Here is an 18,242-nt window from a genome sequence, read left to right as displayed (position 1 = left end):
AGAAACAGATTGACAGAGCCAGAAGAGTACCTAGAAGTCACCTACTACAGGACAGGCCCAACAAAGAAAGTAACAGAACCCCACCAGCCGTCACCTTCAGCCCCCAATTCAAACCTCTCCAGCACATCATCAAGGATCTACAACCTATCCTGAAGGACAATCCCTCACTCTCACAGATCTTGGGAGACAGGCCAGTCCTTGCATACAGACAGCCGCCCCAGCCTGAAGCAAATACTCACCAGCAACCACACACCACACAACAAAAACACTAACCCAGGAACCTATCCTTGCAACAAAGCCCGTTGCCAACTGTGTCCACATATCTATTCAGGGGACACCATCATAGGGCCTAATCACATCAGCCACACTATCAGAGGCGCGTTCACCTGCACATCTACCAATGTGATATATGCCATCATGTGCCAGCAATGCCCCTCTGCCATGTACATTGGCCAAACTGGACAGTCTCTACACAAAAGACTAAATGGACGCAAATCAGACATCAAAAATTATAACATTCAAAAACCAGTTGGAGAACACTTCAACCGCCCTGGACACTCAATTACAGACCTAAAAGTCGCAATTCTTCAACCAAAAAAACTTAAAAAACAGACTCCAACGAGAAACTGCAGAACTGGAATTAATTTGCAAACTGGACACCATTAAATTAGGCTTGAATAAAGACTGGGAGTGGATGAGTCATTACACAAATTAAAAACTATTTCCCCATGCTAATTTTTCCCTGACTGCTACTCACACCTTCTTGTCAACTGTTTGAAATGGGCCATCCTGATTATCAGTACAAACGTTTTTTTTCTTCCTGCTGATAATCGCCCACTTTAATTGATTAAAGTGTTAGAGTTGGTATGGCAACACCCATTTTTTCATGTTCTCTGTACATATACATCTTCCTACTGTATTTTCCACTGCATGCATCTGATGAAGTGGGTTTTAGCCCAAGAAAGCTTATGCCCAAATAAATGTATTAGTCTCTAAGGTGCCACAAGTACTCCTCATTCTTTTTTCTGAAGACGGCTATACTTGCCCTACATCCTGCACCTAGAAAACATCCACCACGTAAATCTGTGGTCAGTTTTGGAATAGGTTTCAGAGTAACAGCCGTGTTAGTCTGTATTCGCAAAAAGAAAAGGAGGACTTGTGGCACCTTAGAGACTAACCAATTTATTTGAGCATGAGCTTTCGTGAGCTACAGCTCACTTCATCGGATGCATACTGTGGAAGTTGCAGAAGACATTATATACACAGACACCATGAAACAATACCTCCTCCCACCGCACTCTCCTGCTGGTAATACCTTATCTAAAGTGATCATCAAGTTGGGCCATTTCCAGCACAAATCCAGGTTTTCTCACCCTCCGCCCCCCCACAGACAAACTCACTCTCTTGCTGGTAATAGCCCATCCAAAGTGACCACTCTCTTCACAATGTGTATGATAATCAAGGTGGGCCATTTCCTGCAGAAATCCAGGTTCTCTCACCCCCCTCCAAAAACCACACACACAAACTCACTCTCCTGCTGGTAATAGCCAGCAATGGCCCAACTTGATGATCACTTTAGATAAGCTATTACCAGCAGGAGAGTGGGGTGGGAGGAGGTATTGTTTCATGGTGTCTGTGTATATAATGTCTTCTGCAATTTCCACAGTATGCATCCGATGAAGTGAGCTGTAGCTCACGAAAGCTCATGCTCAAATAAATTAGTTTTGGAATACTTGCTTTAAACACTGATATTGCCCAGACCATAAATTCATTTGTTTCTCCTTAAAAAGAGAGCTCATTTGGTATGAACTCATACCCACAGCAGGTCTAAACATCATAACAAGAGATTCAGCTGATAGAATCATAGACTATTAGGGTTGGAAGAGACCTCAGGAGGTCATCTAGTCCAGCAACACCCACTAAATCATCCCAGCCAGGGCTTTGTCAAGCCAGGCCTTGAAAACCTCTAAGGATGGAGATTCCACCACCTCCCTAGGTAACCCATTCCAATACTTCACCACCCTCCTAGTGAAATAGCGTTTCCTACTATCCAACCTAGACTTCCCCCACTGCAACTTGAGACCATTGCTTCTTGTTCTGTCATCACTGATAACAGCCTAGCTCCATTCATTTATGGACACTGGATTTACTATTATTGTACTTTTGATCTATAATGGCTTTGCCTAGTTTTGTATTTAAAAATAGGCTTAAATGTATATCAGTAGACAGTGTTAAACTCTTGATTATTAGTCCCAGATTATGAAACAATAAATTACTCTGATTACTACAACTCCTGAGTGTGAGATGGTTCCCAGGTCAATAATCCAGTTCTGACAGCTATATTCTGTATCATAATGGCAGCCAGCCTAAGGACAGTAGTTTGAGAAATACTCAAGATATGGATACTGGGCTTAATTGAAATTCTTGATATTGCAAGTATGTAACTAACAGGGAAAATGATGAAAGCATCTTTGATTAAAAGGATCAACAAATATATGGAGATAAGCACCCTGCATGTCTATGGATGTGATAAAATAACTTTGATTGCTAGAAAGACTTATGGATTTTTATTAATTCTACTTTGAAGCATTGCTAGCTCACACCTTGGTTTACACACATTAGCCCTAAAATGACAAAAACAATCACTCCCATCCTGTCCCATTTTTGTAATCAAGTTAAGGGCATTCATGCACTGCACTCTCTCAGACTGAAATGTTGGGACTACTGCCCCCTATTACACACTAAAGTATTCTCCCTCCCTTTCCTAGTTTGTAGAGATGGGAGGCAAAAATTTAATCCCACCTTCAGATCCTGAAATCTTCCCTATAGAGATGCATGAGCATTCATGGAGAAAGTTTTAAAATTGCTTTCCATGCAACTATATGTACATAATTTGTCTGCAGGGATATGGGAGACTAATACTGTGTTCTGACATTTTTCAGAGGGTGATCCAACTTAAATGTGTATCTGACTACTGGGGGATGGGAGGGAGAGAGGAAGAAGAGTATATTTTTGGGATGGGGAGGAGTCTAATCTCACTCTCAGCAAGTCTCAGATGGTCAGGATTCAAAGGTACTTTCAAGTTACTATTCAAAACATTGCTTTGCTGAACTGGACAGATGAGATGACTAACGTTACACCCCATATTCTTCATAGAAATATGGCTATGATATGAATATGGCATAAATAAGATATACTTTATGCAAGATATCATTGGAAAGGTTATGATTTACTATGAATATCCAATTTGTATGCATGTATCATTTCTGTATTTAAAGTTAGGAATATTGACTATATAACAATTACAACTGTGTGTACTTGGGGAAACGCCCACCAGACAGTAAGCAATCAGACTTACTGGGCCATTAGAAAAAGACAACGAGTCTTTGAAGATGTGGATCTCCCATCTGCCTGGAGTTCCTTCCTGCGGACACTGCAAATAAACCTGGTTTCATAGTTGCTTTGACACTGCAAGGTCAGGTGATAAGATCACCTGATCCAAAATACCATCTTGAACACTGCTAGTGCTTTTCCTCTGTAGAGGGATGGGGATTAAACAAAAGTTTCCCACCTTAGGTAAATCCTTTTTAAGGCTGGCGAGGGGGTTAATCTAGACTCTCCTCCATTGCCTACCCAAGAAGGACTGCTGAAAGTACCTGAAAGGATGAAGGGACAAAGGAACTAACCTGAGGGAAAAGGCAGGGGTGAGTACAGATTGAGAAAGGAGTCCAGTCTGTAAGAAGAAATAACTGGAACTCCAAGCTACAGAAACTCTGCAACTTGCCTAAATCAACACTTAGGGTGAAAAATGACTTCTTGAAACCAGTCTCTAAGATCTTACGCTTAGTATGCATGTTTTCTTATACTTGCTCAGTAATCTGCTTTGTTCTGTTTGTTATCCCTTATAATCACTTAAAATCTGCCTTTTATAGTTAATAAATTTGTTTTGTTTATTAAACCCAGTTTGTGCAATTTTTAACTGGGTGGGGGGCAAGAAGTTGTGCATCTCTCTTCACATTGAGGGAGAGGGGGAATTTTTATGAGCTTGCCCTGTGCAGATCTTTCTATACAGCGCAAGACCGTTTTATTTTGGGGTTATTCCCCAAAGGGGGTGTGCATGTGAGTGCTTGGTGAATCCTCTCACAGAGCTCACTTCAGTCTATGTCTGCAGCTGTGTGTGCGGCCCTAACTGTGTGTGCATGCTGCAAGAGGCCGGAGAGCCTAATTCAACACAACAGAGAGAGGGAATCCAGGCTGGTGGATTAGGAGGGGCTCAGTGAAACCCCAGTACATCAGCTGTCATCCTAGAAAGGGGGTCCAACCCATCCCAATTACCACAACTTCCTTCCACATTTTACGTTTTTAAGTCAGTCTACAATTTCCATTGCAGCTTCTAAATATTTTTGAATTAAAATCAAGTTTTGTTTTTCCCCTTCCTCCTCTTGTAAGCCCTAAACTACATTTGGTAAAGTGAACAGGAGTACTTGTGGCACCTTAGAGACTTACAAATTTATTTGAGCATAAGCTTCCGTGGGCTACAGCCCACTTCATCGGATGTATAGAATGGAACATATAGTAAGAAGAGAGAGACATACACACACACACACACAGAGAAGGTGGAAGTTGCCATACAAACTGTAAGAGGCTAATTAATTAAGATGAGCTATCAGCAGGAGAAAAAAATGTATATATATCTTCTTACTATACGTTCCATTCTATGCATCCAATGAAGTGAGCTGTAGCTCACGAAAGCTTATGCTCTAATAAATTTGTGCCACAAGTACTCCTGTTCTTTTTGCGAATACAGACTAACATGGCTGCTACTCTGAAACCTGTCATTTGGTAAAGTGAAAGTGTCCCTAGAGATGTACAAACAAGAAAGCAAGCAATATTAAATTTAATCTCTGCTCTAAGCATAGGAAAAGGAATGGTTGCCAAAGGGAGAGAGAAGAGTTATACTAAGAGAAAGTACATTTCCAGCCCACAGGTTATTACAAGCAACTGAAATTCAGAAGATAAAGATGCCCTCTAATGATCCTTTTTAAACTATCCTTGAACAACGAGAAGACCCCTATGGATATCAAAAAATGCACAAGTGGATCAAAGGCAACACACAGCCCTTACTATATTCACTTAATTGGAATATTCACAAAAGGCGGTATTTCTAATCATAGATACAAGCAAATATCCGGTAAAGTCAGTTTTTATATCTGAACTCCAGCACAAAAGCCAAGTTTACAAAACTGACACAAACTAGTATCTTGGAGTTTCAAATTTAAACACAAAATACAGACTGTAAAGATTTAATATGTATTGCATGATTTGTTTTACAACACTGCAATAATTATTAATGTTCAAAATCAGAGGATATCTGTTCAGCTTGAATACTATTATCACTGCTTTGGGCATTAAAGTTGCAGTTAATTAAGTTTAATTGTAATTGAAAAGGTTAACAAAGGAGATAATGATCTAGGTGAACAATCAGGTTCACTTAATGACACATGTGCAGTGTATAAAAGGATCATTAGATCCAGATCCCATATAATAAAATGAGGATTCACATACAGGAGGGGAAGACATGCAGAATATGGGGTAGTTTAGGTTTTTTAAATATTTATTTGGATTTCTAAGATAATAAAAGGGGCACCTATCCAGAGCTCTTGCCCTGCCCCCCTCCCCCCAAATACATTACAAAACCAGAATTAAATTAAACAGCAGCTTACCCCTCTGCCAGCCAACAGGACTAAACCTCCAACAAAACTATTTCCCTCCCCCTGCATTAAAAGGTACAAATAGATTAACCTTGCAGCATGCCCTTCACATCAGAACAAATGGCTATTTAAGATTCAGGAAAGGAATCTATTACAGAGCTGAGGGACCCTCACAGAGAATACACTACCATTTCTTTTAACCATGCTCCACCTCTTAAATTAAGGAGAATCCACCTAGCACACCCCCACTAATCACAACTGTGGCAATATGGCACAAGGAAAGAGGCAGTATCTCAAGCAGCTATTGAGGGCTTTATAGTTCAAACACAACATTTAAAATTCAATCAGGAAACCAAAAGGTAGCCCATGTAAATCACTGAGTACAGGTATCATGTGCTGCAACTGGGAAGTACCATTTAATAGGCAGACTGCTGCATTCTGTACTAGTCTTAGTTTCTGGACTGATTAAAGTTACAGCCCCATGCAGAATGTATTGTACTTACCCAGTCTTGGAGTGACGAAAGTATGTATCACGATAACAGGGTCCACATCCAAAAAACCTGAGTTTTCCAGCCAGGTGCAGACAGTAAAGAAGCATTCTTGGACACTGCTGCCATATGATCATCTAACAGTACTGGGGATGCAGTAACACCATTTCACAAGTGGCAGGCACATCCTCTCAAACATAGGTGTAGCAATAATCCTTGGCATATCTTCCAATAGCTCTCTTCAACCTACCATCACATCAGTTTTAGCCATATAGGGGCATGGATAAGAGCTAGCAATCTCCCTCAGACACTGGACCAGGTGTTCAACAGTACTGTCTAGGCCTGGTGCAAACTCAAATATAGATAGAAGATGCATTATAGTAGATGTATAAAAGATCTAAGAGATGACCCACTAAGCTGTCAAACAGATCAGAGTTTAGTAGCTGAGGCTCCTTTCCTCATTTCTGGGCTGGAAGGGAAAGTTTTCCAGCTGATACGGTGTCTTAGATTTTAATAATCTTTGCTTTTTATATTTTGTACCTGCACCTAGACACAGTGATAGAGGTAATGAATAAAAGCTCAACAGAACAACCCTATACAGTAAGACTGCCTGAAGTAGGCAGCAGCAATCGGTTTTGAGGTGCGGTGGGGGCGTCACCAAAATAAATCACATTTTTGACAAAAAACTGTACGTGCTATTTGTTACTGTAAACAAATAAGATTATAACTGAAAGCTTAGAGAAACATTTTTATTTTTTCTAGTTTACTTTGTGCATTTCTGATAGCATTTTCCAAGTAATCTAATTCACTGTCTCTCCTATATTCTCAGTTTTCTGTTTGGCAGGCTTTCTAATAGCAACAGGAGGGCAAAAAACATTTGAGGGTATTTCTAGCTATTTAATGCAGTAAGTGTGTGTGTGCTTGTTTGGAGGTTTTGTTGTTTTTGAAGAAGTTAATCACACTCCCTCTTTTGTTCCTCTTTCCTAACCCCCTCCATATGCTTCCCTGACAACTGGCTGCATTCTCCATGGGCTTGTCTACACTGGCACTTTACAGCGCTGCAACTTTCTTGGTCATGGGTGTGAAAAAACAAGTTTCAGCGCTGTAACGTGCCAGTATAGACAGTGCACCAAAGCTGGTAGTCATGCTGGTAGCTACGCCCCCCGTGGAGGTGGTTTTTTTAGAGCACTGGCAGAGCTCTCCCCCAGCGCTGTGCCGTGACTATACAAGCCACATTAAAGCGCTGCTATGGCAGCACTTTAAGGTTGCAAGTGTAGACAAGCCCCATGACATAATTTCTCCACACTGGTGACGGCGCGTTCCAGTCCTAAAGGCGACGTCCACACTAGGAATCTTCAGCAAAAGCTTCCCAGTAGTAACACCAATAGAATCCTAATGCAACCAAATCTTCAGCAGTTTCTTGTATTTTTATCATGTGTTAATTAAGAACTGCTTAGATGCTGTATTAATTAACAACACAGTGCTTAAGACTCCAGATGCTGCTGGAATCATATCTACATTAGGGCTCTCACCAATAGTGTCAAAAAAAATCCACTAATATTTAGGTTCCTTAGTACAGAAACAGACTAGGGCCATGTCGACAAAAATTATGTCAACCTAACTTACGTCAGCATACAGCCAACGCAGTTATTAAATCACTTGTGTGCACGCATGTCACAGAGTCATCAGGGCGATGCTCTGGAACTGCTCTGTAGGAAGCCAGTCAGGACTCTGGGGGAGCATGCCTCCTCTCTCTGAGCATACTATCACCAGGGCAAGCAGCTTACACAGTTTCGACCTTCCTGGGTCTGACCTCGGAGCATTCAGCATCCCCTTCCACACTGTGCACTTCCCACAGCGAGTCCACCCAGGTGGGGCTCCTGGGGAAGCCAGAGAGCCCAGCACCACAACTCCACAGTCAGAGGTGACTCTCAGCCAGCCGGTAAAAGAGAAGGTTTATTAGTCGACAGGAACACAGCATAGGACAGAACTTGTTAGTCACTGAATTCTGTGCTTTCAGCCTAGTCCATCTTGGGGGAAGGGGAGCCCAGAGCCAGGGCTCTGGCCCTCCCCCTGCACCCCAAGCCAGCCAAGACTGACTCTCTTCCAGCTGCCTGGCCCCTGATCTGCCCGTTGGTCCTCCTCCAGCCTGTGTCTTGCTTCCCGGGCCAAGAGTCATTTTGTCGCATCCCCCTCCTGGTCTCAGGTCACGACGGGACGGCCATAGCATCCGTTCACACAGATGGGGCAGCCCCTGCTGAAGTCATACACCCTTATTCCCACCACCTAGATACTGGTGCAATACATAGGGAAACTGAGGCACAAACAGCATTCATACAAAACAGTAAGACTCACATAGGCTTACATACAATATAACAAGGGAAAATCCCCACTACCTCACATCTCTCCCCCCTTCGAGACCGATCTGAGCAGGGTCAGTTTAGCCAGTGACCTGGGGAAGTTCAGGCCTCCCTCTCTGGGACAAGGCATCAGCTATAACATTTGCACTCCCCTTAATGTGGGCCACCTCCACCTCATAATCCTGGAAGGACAGACTCCACCTCAGGAGCTTGGCATTGGCCCCTTATTTGGTGGAGCCACAGCAGGGCAAGTGGTCCGGATATACCGTGAAGAGCCACCCAAATAGATCCAGCTGCAGCCTTTTAAGAGCCCACTCCATGACAAGGCATTCCTTCTCTATGGCTGCATAGCTCTGCTCCCAGGGCAGCAGCTTCCTGCTCAGGTACATGACGAGGTGTTTCTCCCCCTTTGCATTTGCCTGCCTCGACACCGCGCCCAGCCCTGTGTCTGGGGCATCGGTGAACACCATAAATGACTTGTCAAAGTCTGGGTTTCCCAGCACCAGGCCCTTGACCAGATCCTCCTTCAGCATGCACAGAGCCCTCTGGCACTGCCCAGTCCAGACCAGCTTGTCTGGCTTAGCCTTTTGCACAGCTCAGTGATGGGAGCTGACACAGAGCTAAAGTGGGGCACAAACCTCCAGTAGTGCCTCACCTTCCCAATAAAGGCCTGGGCCTGTTTCTTAGTCTGGGGACTAGGTCAGTCTCTGATCACCCCCACCTTGGCCGGCTCTGACTTTAGGCAGCCACTCCCCACCTTGTGGCCCAGATACAACACTTCTGCCATCCCCACCTTGCACGTCGCAGCTTTTACAGTCAGCCCTGCATCCTGGAGGTTACTCAATCCCCTCTTCACCTGGGACACCTCGTCCTCCCAGGTCTGGCTAATGGCACAAATATCATCAACGTACACTATGGTAAAATTCTCCATCCCCCTCAGTAACTGATCCACCTGGCGCTGGTAGGTGACCGACACCTCCTTGAGCCCAAAAGGTAGGACCAGGGACTTGTTCAGCCCCAAAGGGGTGACAAAATCAGGTTTCAACCTGGCATCTGGATCCAAAGGCACCTGCCAGTAGCCTTGGGTGAGATCCCTGGTCATGGGGTACCGAGTCCCCCACAACTTGTCTAGAATCTCATCAGAACTAGGCACGGGCAGGCACCAGACATGGTGATGGCATTGAGCTTCCAATAGGAAAAATGGGTTGATCCGATTCTTTGTGGCCTGAGGTCCAGAACCACAGGAGAGGCCCCCCAAGGCTAGTGGATGGCTGCATCATCCCTAAAGCCAGCATGTCTCTGACCTCTGCCGCCAGGGCCTGGGCTGTGTTCCCAGTTACTCTGAAGGGGGCACACCTGATGGGAGGGCCAGCTCCCATCTCCAGACAGTGGACAGCTCCAGCTCTTAGTGAGCCCAGGCCAGTTGGAAAACAGCTGTTGGTAGGAATGCAGCATCTCTCTGATCCCTGCCTGCTGGGCAGGGGTTAGCTGGTCAGAGAGGGGAACTGATTCCAGCAAGGCGCTGGCTCCTGTCTCAGGGAAGAGACCCACCAGGGGATCTTCCCCCTTCTCCCACTGGCCACACACGGCCAGTACCAGCCTCTCCCTGTCACAGTACGGCTCCATCATGTTGACCTGGTGGCTGTGAGCCTGGTTGGGCAGTTCCACCAAATTATGTCAACCTAACTTACATCAGAATACAGCCACCACAGTTATTAAATAATTTGTGCGCACTCACACTTGGCTCCTTGTGTCAGCACTGCGCATCCTCACCAGGACCGCTTGTATCGATTATCTTGTCAGCGTGGGGCATTGTGGAATGGCTCCTGAAGGCTAGTAACAGTCAATGTAAGCAGTGTAGTGTCTACACGGACACTACGGCAACCTAATTACATCAACCATGACTCTTCACCACTCAGATAGGTGGTGTCACTAAATTGGCGTAGCGAGGCACTTACACTGGCGGGAGTCAAATTTAAGCGAAGACACTTGTACAGCTAAGAGAACACAAGGCAGCTTACATCGACCTAACCGTGTATGGCAGACCAGGCCTAAGGATGGCTCCTATTTAGTCTCCTCCTCATCCACAGCTGCAGTCCCTAGTAGGGGTAGATAAACTGACTGCTTCTTCCCTGTTTCCATCTGCTTTTTCATACTTAAACTCTTCTTAGCAATCTTTGACGACAGCAAAGCAGCTGGAAACTAAATACTGTATCATCACATGACCAGCCTGCTCCCCAAAAGCCAGCAGAGATCAAAGTTTGGGAATCTCTGCACTAAGCAATAAAAAGTTTAAGTATCACAAACAAATCAAAACTATAAAGGTAGCCCAGCAAAGATTATGCTAGGCATCATTAGAAGTCTCTGGGCTCTAAACACTGGTGTTTTGCAATTCAATCATTGTTTTCTTGCTATAGTGCTGACATAGCTAGAAAGCTTGTTGCTTCAATGCTAACTGTCCTTTAGCATTACTATTGCTAACAACATTATGGGTGGAATAAAACCTTCAAAAACACAGAAATTCAATTTTAAGTAGGTCATTCACTTACAAATTAACTGTCATTTATGTTTGTCCCATGAAGCATCCTTTAACACTAATGAGGCATCATGAAATCATGCAGAATGTGATTTGAGCAAAGCCAACTAGTCTGCAAATACTGTAGTTTAGGGGTGAAGTTTAGGTTTCAAAAGCAGAGGCTGATGCGGAATACAAGTTTTCTGTTGGTTTTTTAAAAAAATGTTTGACATTAAATAACTATTCTTGTAAAAAAGTGTGACAAAGCCCTGCTTTTCAATGCTCTCCCCTGTCATTTCTTCCTCACTGTCCTCCTCCAACCTACAAAATTAAGGATTAATATCACACACCATGCTTGTCTTGGTTATACACCTAAAGGGTGAAATAAAACACCCTTTTAAAATAAAATACTTTTAAACACTATTCAAGATTAGTTTCCATATCAGTAAGAATATAGTTACTAACAATAACAACTTAGCACTAAAAAAAAGGATCAGATTCACTTATCAAAACCCTATGCCAAGGATTCTATAATTCTCCTGAAAAAACATCAGCTTATGTGGAGAAACCTACAAATAAAAAAACTCTACATTAAACGTGACTAACAAGTGGCACCAGTACCTCACTCGTGAACACTAAATTTCCCTTCACAATTTAAAGAAAATGTTTCTTATGTCACAAAGTGTATCAAAAGTATAGTAAAGAAGTTTTTTTCTCTTAAAAAAAGCTCATACTTTAACAGGTAACCATGCCGTTACTAATAAAAGGTACAGTTTCCACAAATTATCCCTACAGAGTACTTAGAAAAAGAATAAATTTGGAGTCCTATATAATACAGATGGTCCAAAGTTTAAGTTGTGAAAACAAAGAAAGCATTTCAAAAAAGTAAAGTCATTTTCTAAAAAGAATGCAGTAAACCCTCAATGTAATAAAATAGGATGCTAAATGCAGGCTGCTGACTGACTACGATGGGACACCACATATACTGCAAGTCTACTGACTGTGTTACAGCTGGAATAATTTTGACCCATTCACAACTCCAATATTTATGTTTCAGTTCTTTTGGGGGGCGGGGGGGGCGCTCAATGCCCCTTTCCCCACACAAAAAATTACTAATTCCATGCTCAAGTTAGAAAATGAGCTATACTTAAACCAAGATAAATATTACAAACACAAATTTATGTATTTTAATTGAAATTTCTAAGTGAATACAATGTGTGCTCAAACCGATTCTATGGTCATTTACAGCATTGTAGTTTGCTGATAGGAGTACGTGTAGAAGCAACAAAAAAATTAAGCAAATACTGGAGAGTATTAATGAAAAATAAATTTTGAATATGTATACATAAGTGTTCCTACCAGAAACCTGATTCTAAAATAGTAAGATTCTAAAATCTTCTTGTATTTAAAGTAGTGGACTAAGGACACAGGAGATTGGGGCTCTATTTCTGGCTTTTCCACATACTTCCTGTGTGACCTTGCACCAATCTTTAATCACTGAATCAGATCATCCATCTGTAAAATGTGGGTATTTCATTATGTTTGTGAGATGCACAGATACTAAAGTGAGGCATGCAAAAGAAAAGCAAGTCAGACAAAAAATGACAATCAGGGAACAAAAATTTACCCTAAGACCAAAGTACCCAATTTACTCAACAGCTTAAACTTTCAATATCAACTAGCCACAATGAACTGCTTGCAAACGAGTAACAGATGAAGATTTATTCACTGAAATTCGGCTAGTAGTTCTAAATAGTAATTATTTTTTAAAATCAAGCTCTGTTCAAGCCTGTCAAAACAGAAAGATAAAAATATGTCAAATGAGTAGTTATGAATTATTTGTCCAGCTCTAGCCAGAGCTAGGAAACTGCTGCCACTAAAGCAAACTTTCTAAAATGCAACATTTTACTGAAGCCATACTGAAGATGTGCCATAAGAGGGGGAGAAAAGTAGGTCCTTTCTTCACTAATGTCCATCTCCAATTTGGACCTAATTCCGAAGTTCAGAGGAATCTGGAACTTGAAAGTAATGCAACATCTTCTCCGTTATCTATACATAAGAGATTTCTCACTTTTAAACCGCTTGTTCCTTTAATGTCATAAGCCAATATTTGTGACATCACAATCACTTTTACAGTAGGGAATTTACTACCACAATTGGCTTACACAGAGATGTTACAATCTAGCAGGAGAAGCAAGAGGTTTAAAAAAAAAGAAAGCTTCTATTAACATTACTATTTGAGTAATCAGCATAGATTAGTATCTGTGGAAGACAGAAATGTGTGGTTTAGGTATTTTTAATGCATCTGCCTACCACACTTTGATATTATGCAAATAACTGACACTGCATATATTTATAGTCTTATTTAGATTTTTTCCACTTATTTTACCTAGATCAATTTCAAATATTGTTGGACACATTGTTAGTAATAAGCAAGCCTTGGCAAATGCACTTGCCAATGGCAAACAGTAAAACTTCTCTTGGTGAATTTACTCATCAGTTATTGCAGAATAAGCTTTTTAAACAAAAATAAAGCGTCTAGCCCTTCTGGTAGCAAATAGCCTTCCAAATGTGAAGTAAACAGAGCAATGCAATGGTCTTCCTAAATCTGCCTAAGTCTGATAAAACAGTCATGAACTGCCAAAGACCCAGATATAGGGAAGTTACTCTGGGGCAGAGGAACTTTCCCAATCTTTGAAGTCACTCCACAGTAGTTATTCCAGTCTCAAGGCTGGATTAATCTATACAACACTTGACTCAACTCTATGAGAGGTGAAGGCTAGTTAATAGCCCCAAATCCATAGTGCACAACAAGCCCCACAGAGCTTGCACCCCACCACAGACTTTCCAAATATTGCCCCAACTCGTATGCAGAAGAAAAATGTTGGAAATGCTACAACATAGCTTTCCATAGCAGGGGAGGATTTACTCTTATAACAGTCGAATTAGCTTCTACATGCCCGAGTGTCATGTTGACTCCGGAGAGTTTCTGGGCCCATCTTTGTTCAATCCTTCAAAAATGCTATGTTTTGAATTTCCAAGGAACTTCAACCACCTCATCCCTTCTGTCCAAAGCCATGCAGAAAAAAAAAATCAAGCACCAATAGCAAGGCTTTCAACCAGCAAGTTACTGGACTATTTGTCCATTTATTTTCCCTAGCTTGAGAAAATGGGAAGGCATGGCATTGGTAGGAGATCATAACTATGTGCCTTTTGTTGCTGATTTATTGCTATTTGTTGGGAATATGCTGATTAATGAAGGGGTTCTTCATTGTTGTATATTTCAAAACTGTCAAAAGGCACCTAGATAAAAGGATGAGCACTATAATTTTACGTAAAAGAATAGCAGCAAGAGCCCAATCACCTGACTTGAAGCGCACAAATATAAAGTCAATAACAAGAGACTTATCCCTACAAATCCACATAGAACATTAGGGTCTCCCTCCTTGAGGGGCACTCATTTCAAAGTTTTTTACAGAAAGTTTTCCCGTAATTTGCCACTAAGTTAGACAGGACATACGCCACTTGAAATTGTATTGGAACAGACATGAGAAAACTAAAGCTTCAGGAACAGACCTGAGAGAACTGGCAGTTGTGCAACATTATGGGTTTAACCATTTCCCCCCCATTTTTATCTATTTAAATTTGCACAGCGAAGACAAATCATGGGGTGGGGGGGGGAAGGGTCTGAATTATTTAGCCACAGTAGATGCTGTGACCCACAAAGTTAAAACTTAAATGGGCAACGTAACACGTCAAAGCACACACGGCAGGCAGCCGTGAATCGCAGGGTTCCCCGGCGGCAGGTCGGCTCCGAGAGACGGGAGCGGCGCTCTCACCAGCCTGCCCGCGCCGACACCGACAGGGACGAGTCTCACCGCTCCGCGCCGAGGCCGCCCCCCCCCGCCCCAGGCCGCCGGGCCTCAGCGCGAGGGCAGGGCAGGCGCCGGGAGGCCCCGAGCGGCGGGCGGGGAGAAGCGCCCAGCCCAGGGAAGGGCGCGGGGAGGGGCAGGCTGGACGGGGGGGGGGGCAGAAGTGGATGTGGGGGCCCCCGCGCACCGCCCCCCAGAGCCCGGGGCCGGCGCTACTGGAGACAGACAGATGGGGGGGGGTTACCATATACCCCCCGCCCCGCGGGCTGAGGGGTCCCCGGGGGGCCCCCGCCTGACGGGGAGGGGGGGCCGCCCAGGGCTCCCGGCTGGGCAGGGCGCCGCGGGGCCGGACGCGGCGGTTGGGGCGCCGGGGGGGGGGCTCACCCCGCTGCTCCTTCAGCGCCATGACGGAGGCCAGGTAATGCGCCGCGTCGAAGAAGGGGAACATGGGCAGGCGGGAGAAGCGCAGCGGCACCTGCCCCAGCTCCATGGCGATGGCGGCGGCGGCGGCGGCTCCGGCTCCGGCTCCGGCTCCTCCTCGGCCCGGGCCCGGGCCCGCCCCGGCTCGCGCGCCGCCCCCACAGCTGGGGGGCGGGAGAAGGGAGGGCGCTGAGTGTTAATTGGTGGGACCAGCCCGGGGGGGCGGGACTTGCTGGGGGAGGGGGGTCTGCTGGGGCAGAGGAGGGGGCGGGGAGCTGCAGGGGGCGGGACTTGCTGGGAGGGGTTGCTAGGGGCAGAGGAGGGGGCGGGGAGCTGCAGGGGGTGGGATTTGCTGGGAGGGGCTGCTAGGGGCGGAGGAGGGGGGCGGGGAGCTGCAGGGGGCGGGACTTGCTGGGGGCTGCTAGGGGCAGAGGAGGGGGCGGGAGCTGCAGGGGGCGGGACTTGCTGGGGGCTGCTAGGGGCGGAGGAGGGGGCGGGGAGCTGCAGGGGGGCGGGACTTGCTGGGGGGGCTGCTAGGGGCGGAGGAGGGGGCGGGGAGCTGCAGGGGGGCGGGACTTGCTGGGGGGGGCTGCTAGGGGCGGAGGAGGGGGCGGGGAGCTAGAGGGGGCGGGACTTGCTGGGGGGCTGCTAGGGGCGGAGGAGGGGGGCGGGGAGCGGGGAGCTGCAGGGGGCGGGACTTGCTGGGGGCTGCTAGGGGCGGAGGAGGGGGGCGGGGAGCTGCAGGGGGCGGGACTTGCTGGGGGGCTGCTAGGGGCGGAGGAGGGGGGCGGGGAGCTGCAGGGGGCGGGACTTGCTGGGGGCTGCTAGGGGCGGAGGAGGGGGCGGGGAGCTGCAGGGGGGCGGGACTTGCTGGGGGGGCTGCTAGGGGCGGAGGAGGGGGCGGGAGCTGCAGGGGGCGGGACTTGCTGGGGGCTGCTAGGGGCGGAGGAGGGGGCGGGGAGCTGCAGGGGGGCGGGACTTGCTGGGGGGGGCTGCTAGGGGCGGAGGAGGGGGCGGGGAGCTGCAGGGGGGCGGGACTTGCTGGGGGGGGCTGCTAGGGGCGGAGGAGGGGGCGGGGAGCTAGAGGGGGGCGGGACTTGCTGGGGGGCTGCTAGGGGCGGAGGAGGGGGGCGGGGAGCGGGGAGCTGCAGGGGGCGGGACTTGCTGGGGGCTGCTAGGGGCGGAGGAAGGGGGGCGGGGAGCTGCAGGGGGCGGGACTTGCTGGGGGGCTGCTAGGGGCGGAGGAGGGGGGCGGGGAGCTGCAGGGGGCGGGACTTGCTGGGGAGGGGGGGCTGCTAGGGGCAGAGGAGGGGGCGGGAGCTGCAGGGGGCGGGACTTGCGGGGCGGCTGCTAGGGGCAGAGGAGGGGTGCGGGGAGCTGCAGGGGGTGGGATTTGCTGGGGGGGGTTGCTAGGGGCGGAGGAGGGGGGCGGGGAGCTGCAGGGGGGTGGGATTTGCTGGGAGGGATTGCTAGGGGCGGAGGAGGGGGGCGGGGAGCTGCAGGGGGCGGGACTTGCGGGGGGGTTGCTAGGGGCGGAGGAGGGGGGCGGGGAGCTGCAGGGGGCGGGACTTGCGGGGGGGTTGCTAGGGGCGGAGGAGGGGGGCGGGGAGCTGCAGGGGGCGGGACTTGCTGGGGGGGCTGCTAGGGGCAGAGGAGGGGGCGGGGAGCTGCAGGGGGTGGGATTTGCTGGGGGGGGTCGCTGGGGTGTCAGGGAGCGGCCCTAGGCATGTGGGGAGTTATTATCTGTATGGCCATGGGAGGGCTCAGGTACTGATGGGGCTGGGCTGCTCAAGGCAGGGATTAGGGGGGCTGGGGGGAACATCTGCTTGGGGGAATTACAGAACCAGTATGTGGGGAGTTAGGGACCTGAATGGGAAGGGGGAGGGTTGGTAGGGGGATGAGGGAACTTTATGGTTATGGGAAGGAGTGTATCTACGGCATGGATTAAGAACCAGTGTGGGTATGGGGGGTATTTGGGACCTGTCTGGGCACTGGGGGGTTGGTAGGGAGATTAGGGACCTTTATGTGTATGGGGCGTGAGGGAATCTGATGGGTGCAGGGGATTAGGAACTGGTATGAGGATTGGAGGTGAGGTTCTATTGGCTGAATGGGGATTTGAGACCTGTACTGAGATGAACACTGTAAATTCCTTAAACAGCTTTTGCTTTAATCACAGGTCTTGAGTCCTACATCACTTTAGAAAAACCTCTTGAAATTCTACCAGTAAATATCAAGTGGTTAGAGGAACCGGAGAGTTCTCTGCCCTGTGTAACAAAGCTTTCCTGCTCACACTGTACTAAAAGTTTATTTACATTACTACTACCTCTCCCTCCACATATGCACAGCAACAGAAGGTACTGTGTGGTTTTTCTTTTAGCAGCCTTGCCTAATGTTTTGACCCTTTAAAATCTAAGCACATTTACAAAAAAGGTGCTTCAGAGAAGTGAACTCAAGTTATGTGCACTTGATTTATTTCTGTTGTGTTAGCCTGTCCAAGGTGACAACAAATATGCTCCTCTCCCACACTGCTTCCACTGTGAGGCCTCAATCCGCGTTCAGATCCTCGCAGACCCAAGGGTCAAACCATACATATGTGACTGAAGGATCAGGGCACACATATGCTCCATTTATTATTTAAAAAAAAACATTTCTGACTGACACCCCCCAAACTCAGCCTGGGCTCCAAGAGTCAAGCTGGCTTCTGTCCATCTCACCCACCATCACGAGTCATAGGGACAAAGATATCAGCACTTAGACAGTTCTGCTGATCATGCTACAGGAGCCAGAAGAAAACCTGGCTCATTTTGCTATAGCTGTATTGGCTAAATTCATGCAGATCTGCCTCAAAACCAGATGGTTATACTGCTTAAGGTGTC

General features: G+C 46.8%; 1 protein-coding gene across 1 annotated transcript in view; it reads right to left on the bottom strand.

Annotated features, from left to right (window-relative positions):
* Positions 1-15,530, bottom strand: part of TMEM38B (transmembrane protein 38B) — a 52,984-nt gene extending 37,454 nt beyond the window's left edge. The window contains exon 1 of the mRNA XM_037902345.2: positions 15,331-15,530. Coding sequence (XP_037758273.1) covers positions 15,331-15,436 — 106 coding nt within the window. The 5' untranslated portion in view covers positions 15,437-15,530. The remainder of the gene's footprint in view (positions 1-15,330) is intronic.
* Positions 15,531-18,242: the final 2,712 nt, after the last annotated feature.

The sequence above is a fragment of the Chelonia mydas genome, chromosome 5, assembly GCF_015237465.2.
Source record: "Chelonia mydas isolate rCheMyd1 chromosome 5, rCheMyd1.pri.v2, whole genome shotgun sequence".
Taxonomy (NCBI): domain Eukaryota; kingdom Metazoa; phylum Chordata; order Testudines; family Cheloniidae; genus Chelonia; species Chelonia mydas.
The sequence above is the reverse complement of the archived record's forward strand: the minus strand, read 5'-3'. Positions and strand labels throughout refer to the sequence as shown.